The sequence below is a fragment of the Manis javanica genome, chromosome 3 (genome assembly GCF_040802235.1).
Source record: "Manis javanica isolate MJ-LG chromosome 3, MJ_LKY, whole genome shotgun sequence".
In the NCBI taxonomy this organism is placed as follows: Eukaryota; Metazoa; Chordata; class Mammalia; order Pholidota; family Manidae; genus Manis; species Manis javanica.
The window spans coordinates 10,724,763-10,742,383 of NC_133158.1; the positions used below are offsets into that span (position 1 = coordinate 10,724,763).

Here is a 17,621-nt window from a genome sequence, read left to right on the forward strand (position 1 = left end):
TATTTAACACACAATTTCCTCTCTATTGGTGCTTTGCAAATTTTAATGAAAAAATAAATATTTAAGATGGAAAAGTATGGTTAACAAATGTTTCAACAGCTGCCTTTAGATGAGACTTTACCCCAAACATGAAATTCAGGACATGAATCTTAAATTGGAGAATATTGTATTACCTGATCAATCTAGTCTAAAATACCTTGAAGGCCTGGGAATCCAGGTGGAAACAAGCAATAGGGACTAGACCTACAATAGGAGCTAAATATCCAAAACTCACAGACTGAAATCTACATAAGAACATTGGACTACTCTATTCTTCTCCAGGTTTTAGGACATTTCCAGACATTCCTTACTCATCTCATTATAACAATTCAGTTTCACTTTGGAGATGACTATCCCCATTCTACAAAATAAGAAAAGGTAAGGAGAGGCCATTTGCGTGAGGCCTCTATTCAAGGTCACAGCTACAGAGCAAGGTCCCTTGGAGAAAGTATATATTTACAGGCAATGATGTCTGGCTTCCTTCTGACTGTTCTCAGTTACTTGGCATTTGAAGGTCAGTTACTTGTCACTCATTTCCCTAAGTGACAACCTGGTCACTTAGGTGTCTCTGATACAATTATACCAAGGAGAAATAGCATAGCTCTCTAGCATGGCTTGGGATAAGAATTAGGATAAGAATCATAGACTAGAATACAGTATTGGATGGGCACTTAACAAAGACCATTTAGACTGGGGGTGTGCACTAGTTCAGGAAAAATAGGAAATGTTTATGAGCTTCGATGATTGTTTCCATATTTTAAAAAATGGAATCATTTTTGGGGGGGGGATAAAGGAAATCATTTTATCAAATAGAACAATGTCCAGAAAGAGCAGGCACTGCTGTTTAACCTCAAAAATGTTACTATTTGGGCATATCCAAGACAACTTTCTTATCTTACATCCAGAAATTAGGGAGCTTGATCCCCAGTTTTGATAAGCTACAAAACTCTCAAAAGGTTGTGTGTTACATGCTGTATCTTTCATTTGACAAATGATGATAGCAAAGTTATAAGAGTAAGGAACTTGTGCAAGGTCACACAGTTTGGTAGGCAAGGTGTAGATTCTATAATGTAGTTATTAAGTCAATGGGCAATTTGTTCTTCTAGAAAATCAAGACTCTAAGGTTAAGCCAAGGTCATTCTACTCTAGTGCAGAAGTGGTTAGTGGTAAAGTGAAGAGACAGGGTCCACTGTGCCAAAGTCAACTTGTTATTTCTCATTATATATCTCCAACTGGGTTCTATAGTTTGGACTAACAAGATCCATAGGTCCCCTGAAACTGTATAGTAAGATTGTGTGAAAGTTTTCTTTTTTCTTTTTTGCCTGGGGAAATGGCTCCACAGATTTTATCAGATTTTCAGTGGGGTCTGTGACAACAATCCTCACACCACTACTCTCTCTAAACTCCAGTTCAGAAGGAAAAAAGTTAAGATCAGAGTAATTGGCTTGTTTGGAAGGATTGGGTAGCTGTCTGAACAGATATGTGGGAGTTCTTTAAACATGGCCATAACTGAGTCAATCTGAAGAGGGACTATGAAAACTGCCGAGGGGAAAGGGAAGACATTCCTAGTGTAGCAGACCTTCCCCACCCTGGAATTGTGCCATTCTTGTAAAACTCAGTTAAAACTGACCCCTCAAAAAGACCCAAGGGAAATAGACACACTGGATTTAATTAAGCTTAAAAAATTTTGAGCTGTAAAGGACACTACCAAGGAAGTCAAAAAGACAACCCATGGAATGGAGTTGAAAATAGTTGCAAATCATATATATGATAATAGTCCAGTATCCAGAATATATAAAGAACTCTTACATCTAAACAATAAAAAAACAATCCAATTTTAAAAATGAGCAAAGGATTTGAACAGACCTTTCTTCAAAAATATATACAATGGTTGATAAGCATGTGACAAGATGGCCAATATCACTGCAAACCAAGGCAGCGTGAGATACTACTTTACACAGACTAAGATGGGATTTCTCCTACATTGCTGATGGGAATGTAAAATGGTGTAGCCACTTTGGAAAAGAGTTTGGCAATCCTCAAAAAGTTTAATCTAATCGTATGATGCAATATCTCTTTTAGCTATACAACCAAGAGAGCTGAAACATAGGTCCACATGTAAACTTGTACATATATGTTTATGACTCATAGTAGCTAAAGAGTACAAACAACTCAAATGCCCATCAATTGATGAACTTGTAAATAAAATGTGGTATATCCATTTAATAGAATATTATTTAGCTATAAAAAGGAAATGAAATACTGAAACATGGGAACAACATGGATGAATCTTGAAAACATTATGCCATGTTAAAGAAACTAGTCACAAAAGGCCACATATTATGAGATTCTGCTGGTATGAAATGCTCAGAACAGGTAAGTCCTTACGGACAGAAAGCAGAGTGGTACTTATCTAGGGCTGGAATTACTACTAATGGGTCTGGGTTTCTTTTTAGGGTGATGAAAACGTCCTACAATTGATAAAGGTGATGGTTGCCCAGTTATGTGACTATACTGAAAACTACTGTATACTTCAAAAGGGTGAATTTTATAGTATGTGAATTATATCTTAGTGAAAAAAACAAAACAAAAATGAGAAGCTTCAGGAGTAATTCAGGAGGGATAGGACTCTGAAATGTTTGAACTCGAAGGGATCTTAGTGAACTTTATAGACCACCAAAAACAGAGCTTAAGAGTAGGCTCTGTGAAGCCTGAGAGACTGTTCAGAGCCTCCAGAGAAGTTCAGGTGGATGTGGAGTGCACGTCAGATGCAGAAGTGCAGGGGAACGTGGTAGGTTGGGTTCTGGGACCCCTCTTCCTTGACATCTTTACCCAAACTTTATCCAGAGTAGCTCTAATTTTATTTGTTTCCCATGCTGGTCTTCCTGGTAAGGTTTAAAAAACCAGTTTACAACTAAAAACAGCCTGAATAAAAATAAATTTTTGCTATCATTTTACAGATGAGGAAACTGAGGTCTGAAGAGGATAAATGACTTGACATGCTCAGTTTGCAGCACAGCCGGGGCAAGAATCCTGGGGTCTGGACATCCAACCCAAGCCTTCCTCAGGAGGCTTTCATGCCTGAACCTTCCACCTTAACTCATCTTCAGATCCTGAGCTTCCAGATCAGCCCGAAGCTCAGCATCATTGTATGTAATGCAATGTAATTGCATTGTAAATTCTTGGACCACACCCCAGACCTATTGGAAGCTCTTGGGGTGAGCCCCCATAATCTGGGTTTTAAGAAGCTCTCTATTTGAATCTGATGTGCACTGAAAGTTGAGAATCACTGCTCCAGATCATTCACATGCAGTGAACAGAACCGGGAAAGAAAACCAAGGCCCCCGCATTTGATCCCAGTGCCTAGAGCATCACCTCTGGGAAATGTTCCAACAATCAAATCAGTCAGGAGCAGAAGCTAACAGGAGTGGCTGAGGAAGCTGAATTTGGAGGAAAGAAGGCTGGAGAAGATCTTGCCAGGAAGAGAATACCACCAATCCACATTTAAAAATGGAAGGTACCGAAAGAGAAAATAAATAACGAACAAGGAGCAAATATAATTTAGTAAAAATTCTGAACATGTAAGGCTGGTATCGAAAGATCTGATTTAGGAGCAATTTATGCCAATTGGCAACAACATGAGAATTGCCAGAAATGTTTCTGAATTAATTCTAAATTGGTATATGAATATCTAGCTGGCTTAAGGCCATCAGAGAAAAATGATCATGATAGTCTTTAATCAAGCCCAAGTTGCTTTCTCCTTTACATTTTAAATACCACTTTGGAATTGGAAACTTTGCAAAGGAATGACCTTTTGGTCAGGGAAGATTCACGATCGAATCAATCTAAGGCAAACTGAAAGTCTGTGATTTCTTAGATATTCAGACCCTGCTGGCTAGGGACTGGGTAGCAGGGCAATACAATGTTATATATCTGGAAGTTGCTTGATGCCAGAAAGAGAGCTGTCCTGCCGTCCAGATGTTCAAAGTGATAAAATGCATTTCAAATGTGAAAATGACTTGCATTCTGGCAAACAGATCTGTTAGAGATACCAGTCTAATAAATAAGGGTATCAAATCTCATTTGACTTAAAGGAACTTTATGGCCACCTCAACTCCAGCCAAAAATCACTTCCAAGTGACTGACATTCTCATCAGCACATGCCTAAGAAATTTACTTAACAAACAGATACTAAACATTCATGTGTGGTTTAATCCACAAACGTTAGAGTACATTTCTGAAACTAACAGACTAGTGGTAGATGCAAGAAATTTGTGAAGTTTTCTTTTACATGATCAATGGAGGGGGGGAAATCTGTATTTTCTTTTTTTTTTTTTTTTACCTCTTGGCCCATTTCCATGCTGCAAAGTTTTGTTGATTGAGCTTTGGCATCAACCATAACATTAAACATGGTGCATATTGACTGTGGGACTCGAAAATCTGTTGATCGACTGGTTTTTTGCAGCTTAACTTCAAATGCAATCCTGGTTCTATTAAAACAAAGTAGGAAAAGACCAATTCAGCATTCAGATGGCAGCAGGTGGAGGAGACATTTTCTGAGAGGTCAGTGAAAAAGAAAATTGAAGGCTGTAATCAGTTTCAATTGACAATGACTTCACATGTGTTCTTTTAAAAATGACTTTCCCAACTAAGGAAGGCCTATTCATGAAGACAGCCATGTAAACCCTTCCTTTCTCGGTAGTACACAGAACACCTGTAGCTTGGTGTATTTCTGTCTATAGTTTTATGCTATGGAGAAACCTAATTGCAGGAGAATGAATGAATTAACAGAAACCCAATTATAGCATTATAGCATATGTAAGTTCTCTCACATTGGCAACTGTGTACCTTGAATCACTTCATTAAAAAACTGAAAAACAAAAAAACAGCCTCTAATCTTCAAAATCTCATGGTGGGGAGAAATCTTAAGTGACATTTATTGTTTTTTCCCCCACCCTTTCTGGTTTTGAAAGAGACTGAAGTAAAAAAAACAAAAAAAAACAAAAAAACCCCCCAAAAAACCCAACAAGCTTATTCTGTGGCTTTCAAGATGGTTATCTTTAGGGAAGATGGTGACATTAGAAGGAGTGGTATTAGAGGATTTCCACTGTGTTTGCTTATTTGTTTTTGCAATGTCAATGCACAATTTCACAATAAGAACATATTATTTTTGTAAGTAAAAATGTCATAATATACTTACCAATTCAAGTATTGTGCAATGGTAGAAACTTAATGTGACATAATTCTGACATAGGTCAAATTATGATCCCAGCAACGTGCTAACTACTCACAGGAAAAACCTAGTATGACATGGCCAGCCATGAGAGTTAATCCTTGATATCAGCATTGCAAAAAGGACCAGTTATATTTTAAAAGGTTTCAGAGAAGTGGGTCACATCATCACATGTCTTTAAAGAAAAGCACCTGGTTAGTACATAGTTTTATTAAAGCTCCTTTTGTCCAATGCATCGTTTCAGCGTTGTTCACTGTCGTGTTCTGGAGATCATGCAGCCACCAGGAAAGCACTGCTTTAAGAGGTATTTGTAGCAGTTTTCTAACAGTGCATAGGAGGACCACACAGCTAGTTAGCTCAGGAACGGATGCCAGCTTGCTAACACACCCTGGGTGCATGCAGGGAAGCCAAGTATAATTTCTAAGGTTGCAAGCCCAGTTCTTAAGAAAAAACTTAAAAAAAAAAACAGCCCTTAAAACACTTTGATATATTATATGATCACGTTACAGATAAATGTATTTTGGCTTTTAAAGACTCGGTGCTCTGAAGTAGCTTTCTAATCATGATGATCATTTTAAGCTATGCTGAAAATACATCATTTTCTGGTTTTGTGAAAAGGAGGCCTGGTGGGGACTGTGTTGGACAGGTCTCTGTGCTGATCTTCTGAGGCTTGCGTGCCAGTTCTGGCCCAACTGGAGAAATGGAAATGTTAAATCGCTCCCTTTCAATGAAGTAATCGTCTTCTGTTTTCACAGGAAAACTGTTCATGGCCCTTTGGGTATGGGGCTGTGAAAAGGGGAAGCCGAATGCCAAGTGAGTATGCCTGGCAGGAACATGACACCCCAACACCAGCTAGGAAGAAGTCACTTAACTCAACTGGCTCTCCTTGAGGGTAGAGTTAGGGTGCCTTGCTTTGGTTGGAGCACAGGGCCTGATTCAGACCAGACTAGACCCCCTGGAGTGTCCATCCAATGACTGACTTAAATGTCTTAGAAACGTGGACATGAGGAGTGCCTGACTGATTTTTGATGTTGCATATTTACATCTAAGACCTATATCTTTACTACGTTGTCATTTATTCTCTCCCAAAGAGCAAAGAAAAGGCTCTAGGGAGTGGACCTTATGTCTTAAGATATCCAAGGACTTCTTCATGTTTCCCCCCTAAATCTGGAGGTCTGGGGATGATATTTGTACCTACATTTGCTCTTGTCTGCTTTTTTCTGGGGCACTAATTGAAAGGGACATAAGTAAATTTAAGCGTTCAATGCCAGATGTACATGTGCAGCTGACCAATTTTTTTAATGACAGGTTACTAAACTGCTGCTGTGTGACAAGCATGATGCTGGGACCTGGGGTGGGTGAGGGGCTCATAATGAACAGGACACACTGCCCTGCCTCTGAGCAGCTCCCACTTTTTGAGGTTTTGACTTCTAAAGATATGGAATTGGGGATAAAACAGAACCACTATCAACCTTCCACATCCATGTCTTCCCTTTTTCTTCCAGTTTCTTTCTTACTCCCTATTCAAAAGACTGTCTTCTCAGAGAAAGGTGTCTATGTTTTTCTGTACAAATGTGTGCATAGATCAGAAGTTGGTAAGTGTTCATTCTAATGCATTGCAGCCCCAAGTACACATCAAGGGACAAATCTGGCCACAGGGGATGTGCCCTGAAAGAAGGTTTTAGTGGAATAGTTTGGACATAGGAAGAGTTGCTTTTCTAAAACTGATAAAGATTATGTAGTAAATGGTGGAATTCAAAACCCTAAGGAACCATTTTGACCTTGGATTTGAGAAGTCGACCTGCCTTTGGTTCTAAGAGTGGGAAGAAAAGAGCAAAACCTAATATCTGAGCCACCAGGAGCTGAAGCTTCCAGAAGTGCCATTCATTCCCTGCCCAGATTCTCCACAGCACACAGTTCATTTCCTAATTCCTGCTGGGATGTCTGCCTATCTGGGATTGTGTTGTTTTTGCCCTTTTGGTTTTTAGTTTTGATGCTATTACTTCTCTTTTCTTCTTCCAAGATATAAAATAATGAATTCAGATCACTTCCAGACAAGTCCAGCCCCCATCAACCACAACTGATCAGTCAACTAAACTGCACAACATCTGGAGATCTGCAGTGGCCTGGGCTTCTTTTGTGTGTGTGTGTGTGTGTGTGTGTGTGTGTGTGTGTGTGTGTGTGTGTGTTTGAATGAGAAAAAATAATGGAGCACTAATGAACTGGAAAAGGAAATTAGATGTGTGTCTGGAGATAGACAGGGTGATGATAATGATGTTAAAACAGAGGAATTTCATTTCTGTATCTGATATAAAGCTATAGATACTCCATGAGGGAAGGGATGCAATTTCTCCTTTTTCATGGTATCCCAAGAAATTAGCACTGTGCCTGGCATATGGGAGGAATTCCAACAATTTTTTATTGTCCAGATGTGTATTATTCTCTTTACCTTCTCAGAATAGTGTACCTGGGAACCTGGGGACCTCAAGGGAAGCTTTCCCAACTCAGTCCTATGTGCCACTGTGACAAAACAATTTGTAGGAAATAAAAATGTACATTTACTATCTTATACCCCCTTATTGATATCTAGATTGATCTGGGGCCAGACAACCACTAATTGGCACTTAGTACCTGCTCAGTATATATATATATATATATATATATATATATATATATATATATATATATATATATATATATACACAGAAAGAATGAGGCTGCTAGGGTCTTGCCCACATTGTCAGAAAGTCATTAGATTCCTGCTACATGTATTAGACATGCTAGCTCTAAAATTGTATGTATTTCTCTTTTCTCCATCCAGCTATCCACCCGTGCATACACTCATATATTTAGCAAATATTAAGTAAATATTTTGTGCTAGACACTGCTAGATACCAGGGATACAGAAAAGGGCAAGAAAAAACATCAATCCTTTCCTCATGGAGCTAAATGAAAAAAATTGGTTGTCATGTTGTATTGAGTTTGGGACAGATGTGGGGCAGGTGAACACAAGTTAAACATAGGTGGCCGACACTGGTTGACTTTGACAAGCAATCACCTCCTCCAAAAAATCACAAATTTACAGCCATTTGAAAGAATGGCCATCTACATTTCCCTGAGTCACTGTGGTATGGGGCTGTCACGCGGAGCCTACTGGCCATGCAAGCTTACCTTTTGACACAAGATTCAATCATGTCACTTGCCATCAACTTTAGCCGTTGTTCCAGGTGCTTTCCAAACTCTTCTTCCGGCCAGTGCAAGTCCCTAATGAAGGTCTGAAGGGCATCGAGTTTCCAGAACAGATCTTCTGAAGTGCCTGATCCATTACTGGCAGGATAGAAATTAGAAAACGTGAGTCACCCACTGGCCTTGGGGCCTGAAGATGCTGACACAGAGACAGCTAGGGGCTGGGAGGCTTAAGGCAAACAGTGGTTTCAACATACAAAACGACGCATGTTGGCGGTGGAGGGGATCTCCACTGGCAGATTTTGAGTTTTACCATACACGACTTTGTCTGCTTTGTTCAGCCAATTATTCCAGACCAGCGAGAAGTCTGAGGAAGGGGTTGCCCCATAACAACTAGGAGAACAGTGTATGGTAAAAATCAGCCTTCTTTCAATAACCACATTAACATATGTGATGATTCAGAGGAAGGCCACAAACCAGAGGGAGAAGTAAGTCTCAATGGATAATAATAACTACATGGCAACATGCAGTTATTAAAATTCAGGGGTTCATGCATTTCCCAGCTCCCCTCCAGAGCGGAGGCCTCCTAAAGATTGCACAAGACTTTCAGTTTTAAAAGGACAGTGCTAACAAAGTGGTGAGCGAGGACCTGCTTTCTCTCTTGAAGAGCTGGAAAGAAATTCAGGCGACTCAAATTGAGATGAGTACACCTGGACACCTTGAATCCAAGATTCCTGATCCGTTTGGTCATTGTTCCAATTGCCATTAACCAGCCTGTTGCATAGGCAGCCCCAGGATGAGGGGAAGTTGGGGGGAGAGTTGCGGACAAGGAATATCTGCAAAGCTTTAGGGCTCAAAACCTGAGCTCTTTTACCACTGCACCATCTTACCCACTTTTCTGTACAGATGGAGAAATTGTTCTTGATTCCTTTCTGTACAGTGACATGTAAGAAACTTCTACCTGGGGCATCCACGGAAAGCCTGTGTATGGGAAATGCTCGTCTCTCACCCTCTGGCCCTTCTCTGGCTGGCTTTCCCTTTTGTAACAATCCCATTTGGAGCTCTGAGGGGTGGCCACTCCCCACCCCCTTCCTCGCATACCACTAATGCTAACACAGTAATTTATAAAAAGTCCAACACACCATGCATTACCACTTGTTCTGACATCGTCTATAGAAACAGATGAGAGTGGGTGTTTCTATTGTGACAGATGCCAGCTGCATTGAATTAATGCTTCAGAGAGAAATATAGCTAGTGCATAAATGCATACACAGCTACTGTGGGGTGCAGAGGGGGCAAACTCCCAACATGCCGAGAGGGAGCCTAAGGCCTGGACCAACAGGGTAACGCTTTCAAGGACAGACCAGTCTGAGGTCAGTATGTAAATATATCTAACACAAGGAGCAGGAAACATGGAAACACGTCCTTAAAATGAAAGGTGGCAAAGGAGGAAACTGGAATTATGAAAAGATATAGAATCAGGCATTTCCTGGTGGGTGAGTGATTGAGCATGTACGCCTTCTTTTCAGATACTGCTGGGAGCATTGTCCAAAAGTGGGGGAATGCACTGTTTCTTCATGAAAGTTTAGCCTTCCCCCTACCCCATCCTATGCTTGGGAAAAAGAAACCCCAACTTTGTCTAGTCTAAACCCCGTTTTGGAACTGCATGGTTGTATGTTTTAAATCATTAAGTACATATGAATGCAATAATTGGTATTTATTACAACAACATTTTGACACCCATCTGGTTTCAGAGTTTCAAAAATTTCTTCTAGGATTTTTTTTTCTTTGAAGAGCTTATTATTAAGTTTTGACATGAGGAAAAGAATATTTTCTTTTTATTTTTAAGATAAACTGTTAATGTTAAGGCAATAGCACCAAGATTATTTTGATTACTGATCAGTTACCAAAATGTGTTCCCACTCATGCCTTAATTAATTTATTGGAGACCATTATCTGCTTCATTACAATGTCTTGATTCATATCTTTTCAAAAACAATGTCACAGAGCATGCACAGAAGGTAGGAGAAGCTTTCTGATATTTATTTTTTAAAAATTTAACAGATACTACCTCATCTAACTTTTAATACAGTCATCTTAGCATGAATATGATTTATGTGTTCTTAGATTTTTTTTACAGATATAAATTTTCAGAGGTTTTAATTTGTCTTTAAAAGAGAATCAGACACATTGACCGTATGATTTCATTGTGAACTTGTGAATGGGTATACATTTCTAAAAATGTTTGGCAGCTTTGGAGGAGCCAGGTGGAACAGTCATTTTAATGTCCTATTCCCTACCTGGATGACCACAAAAAAAAATGTTGAGGGCCATCTTGATGAATGTGATTTAGAGATCTCAAAACATCACTGCCAGTTTCAGATCATTTTTTATTCCTTTGATAATAACACTTCCCTTTGAAAATGTGCCAATTTATTCTTTCAAGAAAAAGCTTATCTGGCCTATAATTAGCTGTGGTCTAAGAGAAGGATCAAAGGAGGGTATAGAATTCGTAAACCTTACTTCACTTATTAAATCATGCACATGGTTCTAATTTAATTTCCCTGAGGTAGAATTTAGGGGTGCTGGATCTTCTCCCTGCTAACGCAAAAAGGAGAAAGGATTCATTTCCTAACCTAGAAGGAATGGCTGCTCAACTTTTACCCCCTAAACTGCTGGCTTTAAAAGGGTGGCCCTGCCTCTAAGAAAATAAACCCCATGCTTTCCCGGCTTTTGCATGGATGAATATAAAAAAATGGCCCTATAATCAGACCACAGATGATAACGTTACCAAAAAATTTAATTATTTGTTGTTTGAATCTTGCATTCTTAAATTTAGAGATCTTCTTGCTACTTAGATCTCAAAGCTCTGTATTGTGTTAGGACCTTGGAAAGTATCTTTACATAACATTTATATAAATAAGGCAGATCCATTCAGAAATCTTCATTTAGTCCTGAACATACTGTTACTATATCCTGCCATTTGCTGACACCAGAAATATGCTTTGTGGTTTAAACAGTCTCTAGGAATTTTTTTTATTAAAAAAAAAAAAACCCTGAACAGCTTCTAGGTAGGTCTGCTTCTCTCTTAGATTTGTATCAGGCCAGAGATGAATGGTCAGCCCACCAAAGAGGGTTCCTGGACTATTTTTGGGTGAATAACTCCTAAAATCATGTCACCTGTATTAAACAACAACAATAACATACATGGGCAAAATCCTTTTGCAAAAGAATTCAGGAAGTGAAACATAGTCCTCAAGCGTTCAGTGGGCGTAAGACAAATTGTTAGTGCTGTATATATATAGCAAACGTCTTACAAACACTCTGCATGCCAGAAATAAACAATATTGTCTCTGTATGATCAGCAAAATATGTCTAATTATCCATCTCCATCTCTGTTATATAGGATGTATAGAAATAAACAATACATATCCATGCCAAGATCACTTAAATTTAAATTAGATCTAATGTGAACTGAATACACACTCAGCATCATATATAGCAGCCATCCATGACGGTGCCGAAAAAGTAGGCATTTGTGGGATGCCTAGAGGGATGTTAACTGGTAGATTTGGTACTTTGGGAAGGTTCACATTGGGTAGGTTCACATTGGGTAGGTTACTGGTTAAACTCCTGTGGAAGAAACAGACAGAAAGAAAAAAAATACCATCACAGTGACAATGCAGATGTGGGAGAAGCACACGACAGTTGTAAATGAATTGGCTAAGCCCACAGCAAGGCAACAGTGAAAACTCAAGCAACACACTTCAGAAAGCAGCTTATAGGTGGGGAGCTGTGGCGTGGTTCAGTATTTAAAAAAGAAATGACAAAAGTTAATGGAAAAAAATAACCACAGAGCGACTTATATGTGTGGAGATCAATGGACACCTATATAAAATGTTTAGGCTATTTAAATGTCTCTGTGAGGGGTCTTTGGTTTCCAGATGCACTGCCACGACAATCCAGAATTGTCTCATACTGAGAACTTGAAGTTTATGAAATTTTGGCTTTGCTGTGGTTAGGCTGCTGTGAAGTAGCTGGGATTGATAGAAATGGTGGAGCCCTTTAATTTTCTTACTTTTATGTAGAAACGGTTTTTGATGGAGGCACAATTCTCAAGTCAGATATTAGATACAAGATATAACAGGACATTCACACACTTGAATGCATATGTAATGGTGATACATGGAAACAGAATTCTTTGCGAAGGTTACTTCTGAAGACAGGTGTTTGTGCAGTGGGTGTGAGAGTTGATGGAGAAGATGAGGAATTTTATCAAAAAGGGTTAGCTTTGAATAATTTTACAGAACACTTAAAGAAAATGGAAACATCCCCTCCCAAACTAAATCCATTTAAACTGAAGAAATGTTTATATGCACAAAAAGACATCTAGGCAAAGAATTCTAAATTCAGCTCTAATAATAAATTATTTGACCACAAGCAGATTTATAATGTGGCCTTGCAGTTACTCGTGGAAGCAAGATGGGGACTGGAGGAAAGAGTGACAGGGGCTTCTGGGATGTCAGAGATGTTCTATTTCTGCATCTGTGTGATTGTTACATGGGAGTGTTCAGTTTGTGAAAAATCAGTCAAGCTGTATATCTTTCTGCAAAACGTTGAAGTTAAAAGTTAATAAAAGGTTGGAAAAATGTGACCTCATATCGGTTTTTTGTCTTTGAACAAAGATTGATCAACTGACTTGATGAAAGAGAAATGGATGACTTTATGAGTAAAGAGAGAAGATAAAACAAATCAAAAACCCCCAACTTGAATCAACCGTATCTCTTTGGAGGGACTGTGCAATATACTGCTCCACAAGCTGGCACCACATCTCTGTGTAGTGGCATTTCAAGGGTGTTCCATCCAGCCGAAGTCACTGGCACGGCAGAGCCCAGCCTAACTCTGCATCTGAGAGGAGCCTTCCTGTTTAAGTGGAGTTGACAGCACTTTGGCAAAGGAGTTGAGGCTTTCTTTTTGGATCTGGCGGGAGAAGAGCAAGTTTTGCCAAAGCAGCTCTGCCCCGGGCAAGCTGTGTTGGATTGACTCTTGTAAGAGCTGGAGCTGCCGCTGGGCTTGCATAGGGGCGTACGCCTCCTGCAAATCAAAAATTCTGGACCCTGCAGATAGTCTGAGCCCCCGTCTCTCTGTAGAAACAAGTTACCTTTTCACAGTGGCAATATAGCCCCGGCCTGCAGGTGAGAAAACCTAGAAGGCAGAATCACTGAGCTAGCAGTCTCTTAAGGGGAACAGGTGTTTCACAGGTTTGCCCTTACACTTCCCATTTTGGGAAAGCCATTTATACTTCTCCACGTGGGACTAAAGGGTGCTCTTGTGGTGGGAACAGGCAAGTAGCTAAATAGTACAATTAAATACAGGGGAAAATAGGACTTTTTCTTCATTGTTTCTCTGTTTAACTGGGGAATCTGCCTCCGAGTTCAGTCCCTGGTGGTTCTCAGTCTCAAACACTGCCACGCAACAAGACCATTGGCAATTTCCACTGAGACATGTGTAAGCCTATATAAGCAAATGTGGTCATTAAATGATACATGCACTGACTAATGATCAAAGAATTAGGAGAGTTTTAGAGATGGTAGCCTGGAAAGTTAAAATGTCAATTCTGAGCAAATTAAAAGTAGCTAGGAATGAATAACATACAAATGTATGCAAAAGCAACTCAATTTAAACATATTAGCAGCTGATGGGTACACAAATGAGAAACGAGTTTTGTTTTGCACATGAAAATTTAAAAAGTACTTATATTAATCAAAACATATTGTATTTGTAAAATAGGACATTTTGGCTGGATTACTGCACTGGACTCATATAGAAACATTTCCTTCTTGTGACATATAATGCTCTGTTTTTAAAAGGCTGAACCATGCTTGCTATTTCTGCCTTTAGCAAAATAATATGATGTATTACTAATATGATGTTTTACTAATGTTACTAATATTTCACTTGGGTACTGATAACTTACATTAATAAGCAAAGAGGTAATTTGAAGCACAGTATTTCACTAATGCACATGTAAAAAGGGGGGATTTTCTAGTAGCTCTCAGGTCAGATCAGTTTCCTGAAGTATAACAAATTATGATTTCAGAGGGCTTTTTAGCAACTGCCTAAAAACAAGTCCTTCATGTTTCTCTGTGAGAATCCTAATTGGATATCTCTGGACAATATAAGAAGTGTGAATTGCAATGTTAACAACTTATATATGCTAAAAATTAGACTCATTCACTTTGGGGACTTCGCTGAAACAGGATAGTTACCATTCAGGAAGGGCCATCCCTGGAATATTAGATGAAAATATTCTCATCTGTTCCCTCTCACATGGATGAATGCTACAAATGTGTGTGCACCTCAATTCTACCGATGGAAATAACTAGAGGTGGAGTCATTCCTTACTCCTAGAATAGATTCTAATCAAGACTGTGTCCCCATGCAGAGAAGGTATGATTGGGTTTTCTCTCAAAGACTTCTGTTTTAGGTTTATGGGTAGGAATAGATTTATGACTCAGAATGCCTTCTACTTTATGAGCCACTTGTTGTATGGATGTATGGAGTACATCTTGTCTTCTCTTGGTTTTCTGGCCACTGAAACTTCTCTCAGTGCTTATTCTTAGGCCTAATCCCTACTTTGGGACAAGGATACTTTTCTTTATCTTCCTATAGTTCAGAGTAGTGTTTCTCAACCTTTTATTCATTTTCCCTAACAGACCCTCCAACTGCCTCCCGCATGAAATCTAATACCACCAATATACTGTGCATCTATGTTCTGTATGTAGACCTGTTCTTTATACCAGAGTAAGACTTTTCTGCTCACTCTCCTCTGAGAACCAATTTTCTCCAGTTTGGGAGCTGTAAAGCTCCTGTTTAGAATGCATGACCTGGAGAGTAAAGTTCCGAACTTCATGGGATTTTAGAATCCCCCAGACATCTCTGCAACCTATGGCTTGCTTCTTTTATAATCCATGCTGGTCAATCGAACATTCTATTTCTAGCTTGACTTCCCCACATTTCTACTTTTGCTCATGCTCTTCCAGGACTCTGAGCCTTTTGAACTCTTAGTCTCCATGTCATTTCCTTCATGACTCATCAGTGGAGAATCATTCCCTTCTACTCTGTGCTCTCATAAGTCTTCTTTATGTCATTTGTACATTGGTAAATATTTAAAGTCATTTTTCTTGTGTGCATGTTCCTCAGACCCAACTAGACTAAAATCTCCAATCGAAGAATACCTGTTTCTTTTCCCCCTTTCCATAGTTCTTTCCTATTGCATCCTTAAATTTTTAGTCTGTGTGGGTAATTTAATAAATGTCTGTCAATCAATCAATATTGATTTTTAATATTAGTCTTAATTTTTTAGTCTGTAATTTTTAGTCTTAAAATTTTTAGTCTGTATGGGTAACTTAATAAATGTCTGTCAATCAATAAATATTTATTGAGCACCTCTTATGTCCCAATCCCTGTTCTACGTGCAAGGGAGGCAGTGGTGATCAAATGTCTACATGGGGTGAATATGAAAAATCACATTTTCTAGATAAGTGTTGGAAAAGTCTTGGGTATTCAAAGTCCTTGTCTTAAAAAGGAAGGCATTGAGGCTCAGGAGGATTGTCTGACTTACCTAAGGTCACCCAGCAAGTTACTAGCAGAGTCAGGAGTTCTGACTCCAAGTCCAGTACTGCTCTATATCATTCTAGGCACCTACATATTGCTATGCTGTCTGGTCTGAAAGTTTATGATCACTAAGATATTGATGTCTTTGCCAATCTGGAAAATAACATTATCTAAAAAATACTTTCCATATGTGTATATCAGGCAGAAAGAGATAAAGTGCATTTTGAGAAATGAGAAACTCAGATTTTTCAGTGCGTGCATATCAAGCAGCAGTGTTTACTTCTGCTATGCACGGCCTTCCTAACCTGAAATGCACAACCAGCAGGCGTGGAATCTCTGGGCCTGGAGATGTTAAAGTAGAGATGGAGAGAAAATCTGTGAAGGAAAAGGTAGGAAGGGGTATATAGCAGGCACAAGACCTGGCAAACTTTGGATTAGACACTTTCTTTCTTCCACATTGAAGGCCATAGTGACTTGTCTAACAACAAACCAACTCTAAATTGCTGACAGAAATGTGTCCATCTGCTAGTTAGGACCAAAGTTTATATTCAGGACTGGAGAGAGGATTGTGAGCAACCTGTGCAGCTGTGGTTGGTGGCCCTAAGACGTGCCCTGATGGATACCCATGAGAGGGCTATGAGCCCCTGCTGGGCCTGTCCATGACAGGCTGGCCATCTGCAGATGTGGTTAGAAGCTACACAGTAACATTTTGCCCACATGCATATGGTTCTACTCATGACTGTATCTGGTTTAATGGAAACAGGGCTGTAGTCTTCCTTTTCTCTCTGCAGAGATAGATGGCCATCCTTCTAGGGAAAGGCAGCGGAAGGACGTAGGCATTTTACCTTTATGTCAAATGACTTCCCTTATATCAAGCCCAAATGATGATCATATCTCTGTTTTCTTTAACAGGACCATGTTCTGAAATAAGAAAATCCAGAGAATATTCTTTTTCATCTGTTTTTAGCAAACTCAATATATTGGTAGTATTTTCTTGTCAGAGTGATGCTTTGCTTTAACACTTTGAACCTAGTTTTTCTTGAAGTAGGCTTTATAATGTGTCTCTCAGTCATTTCACCTATAATCAGGTATTTTTGAAAAGTAATCATGACTTTTGAAAAGTAGAAGAATAGAACTATTCAAATATAACAATTATTTGAGAGGAAGGCTGTGGTGTGTGTGTGTGTGTGTGTGTGTGTGTGTGTTGGACGATCATATGGCAAAATCAGAGATGATTGAGCAAATGAAATCTACTGTTCTAAGTTAGTTTTTTCTTTTTGAGCAAGCTTCATAAAAATATTCCTAAAAGATAATTCTTTACTTGGGAAAAAAATCAAAACAGGAAAATAAATCCCTGCTTCTTTATTAACCCTCCAACTAGTGTTTCAAGTCTGTTTCTTTTTCCGTGGTAGGAAGCATAGAGACACCCATTCCTCTTAACACAGGGAAGCAGATCCCCAAGCTCTTTTTACCCTCTATTTTGTTCCGTACATTCTGCAAATGTGTCCAATGCCATCCACGTACTGTTTACAAAGTAAACCAATAA

The 17,621-nt window shown here is 39.1% G+C and overlaps 1 protein-coding gene across 7 annotated transcripts in view; it reads right to left on the minus strand.

Moving 5' to 3' along the window:
* CADPS (calcium dependent secretion activator) overlaps positions 1-17,621 on the minus strand; it is a 428,787-nt gene that overhangs the window by 72,516 nt on the left and 338,650 nt on the right. For 4 of the 7 annotated variants that reach the window (XM_073230819.1, XM_073230820.1, XM_073230821.1 and 1 more), the window contains 2 exons: positions 8,444-8,599; positions 4,382-4,529 (listed from right to left, as the gene is read on the minus strand). In XM_073230819.1, coding sequence (XP_073086920.1) covers positions 4,382-4,529; positions 8,444-8,599 — 304 coding nt within the window. Of the gene's footprint in view, positions 1-4,381; positions 4,530-8,443; positions 8,600-11,944; positions 12,092-17,621 lie in introns of all 7 variants that reach the window. The other 3 variants (XM_073230818.1, XM_073230817.1, XM_073230816.1) reach the window with 1 other exon arrangement.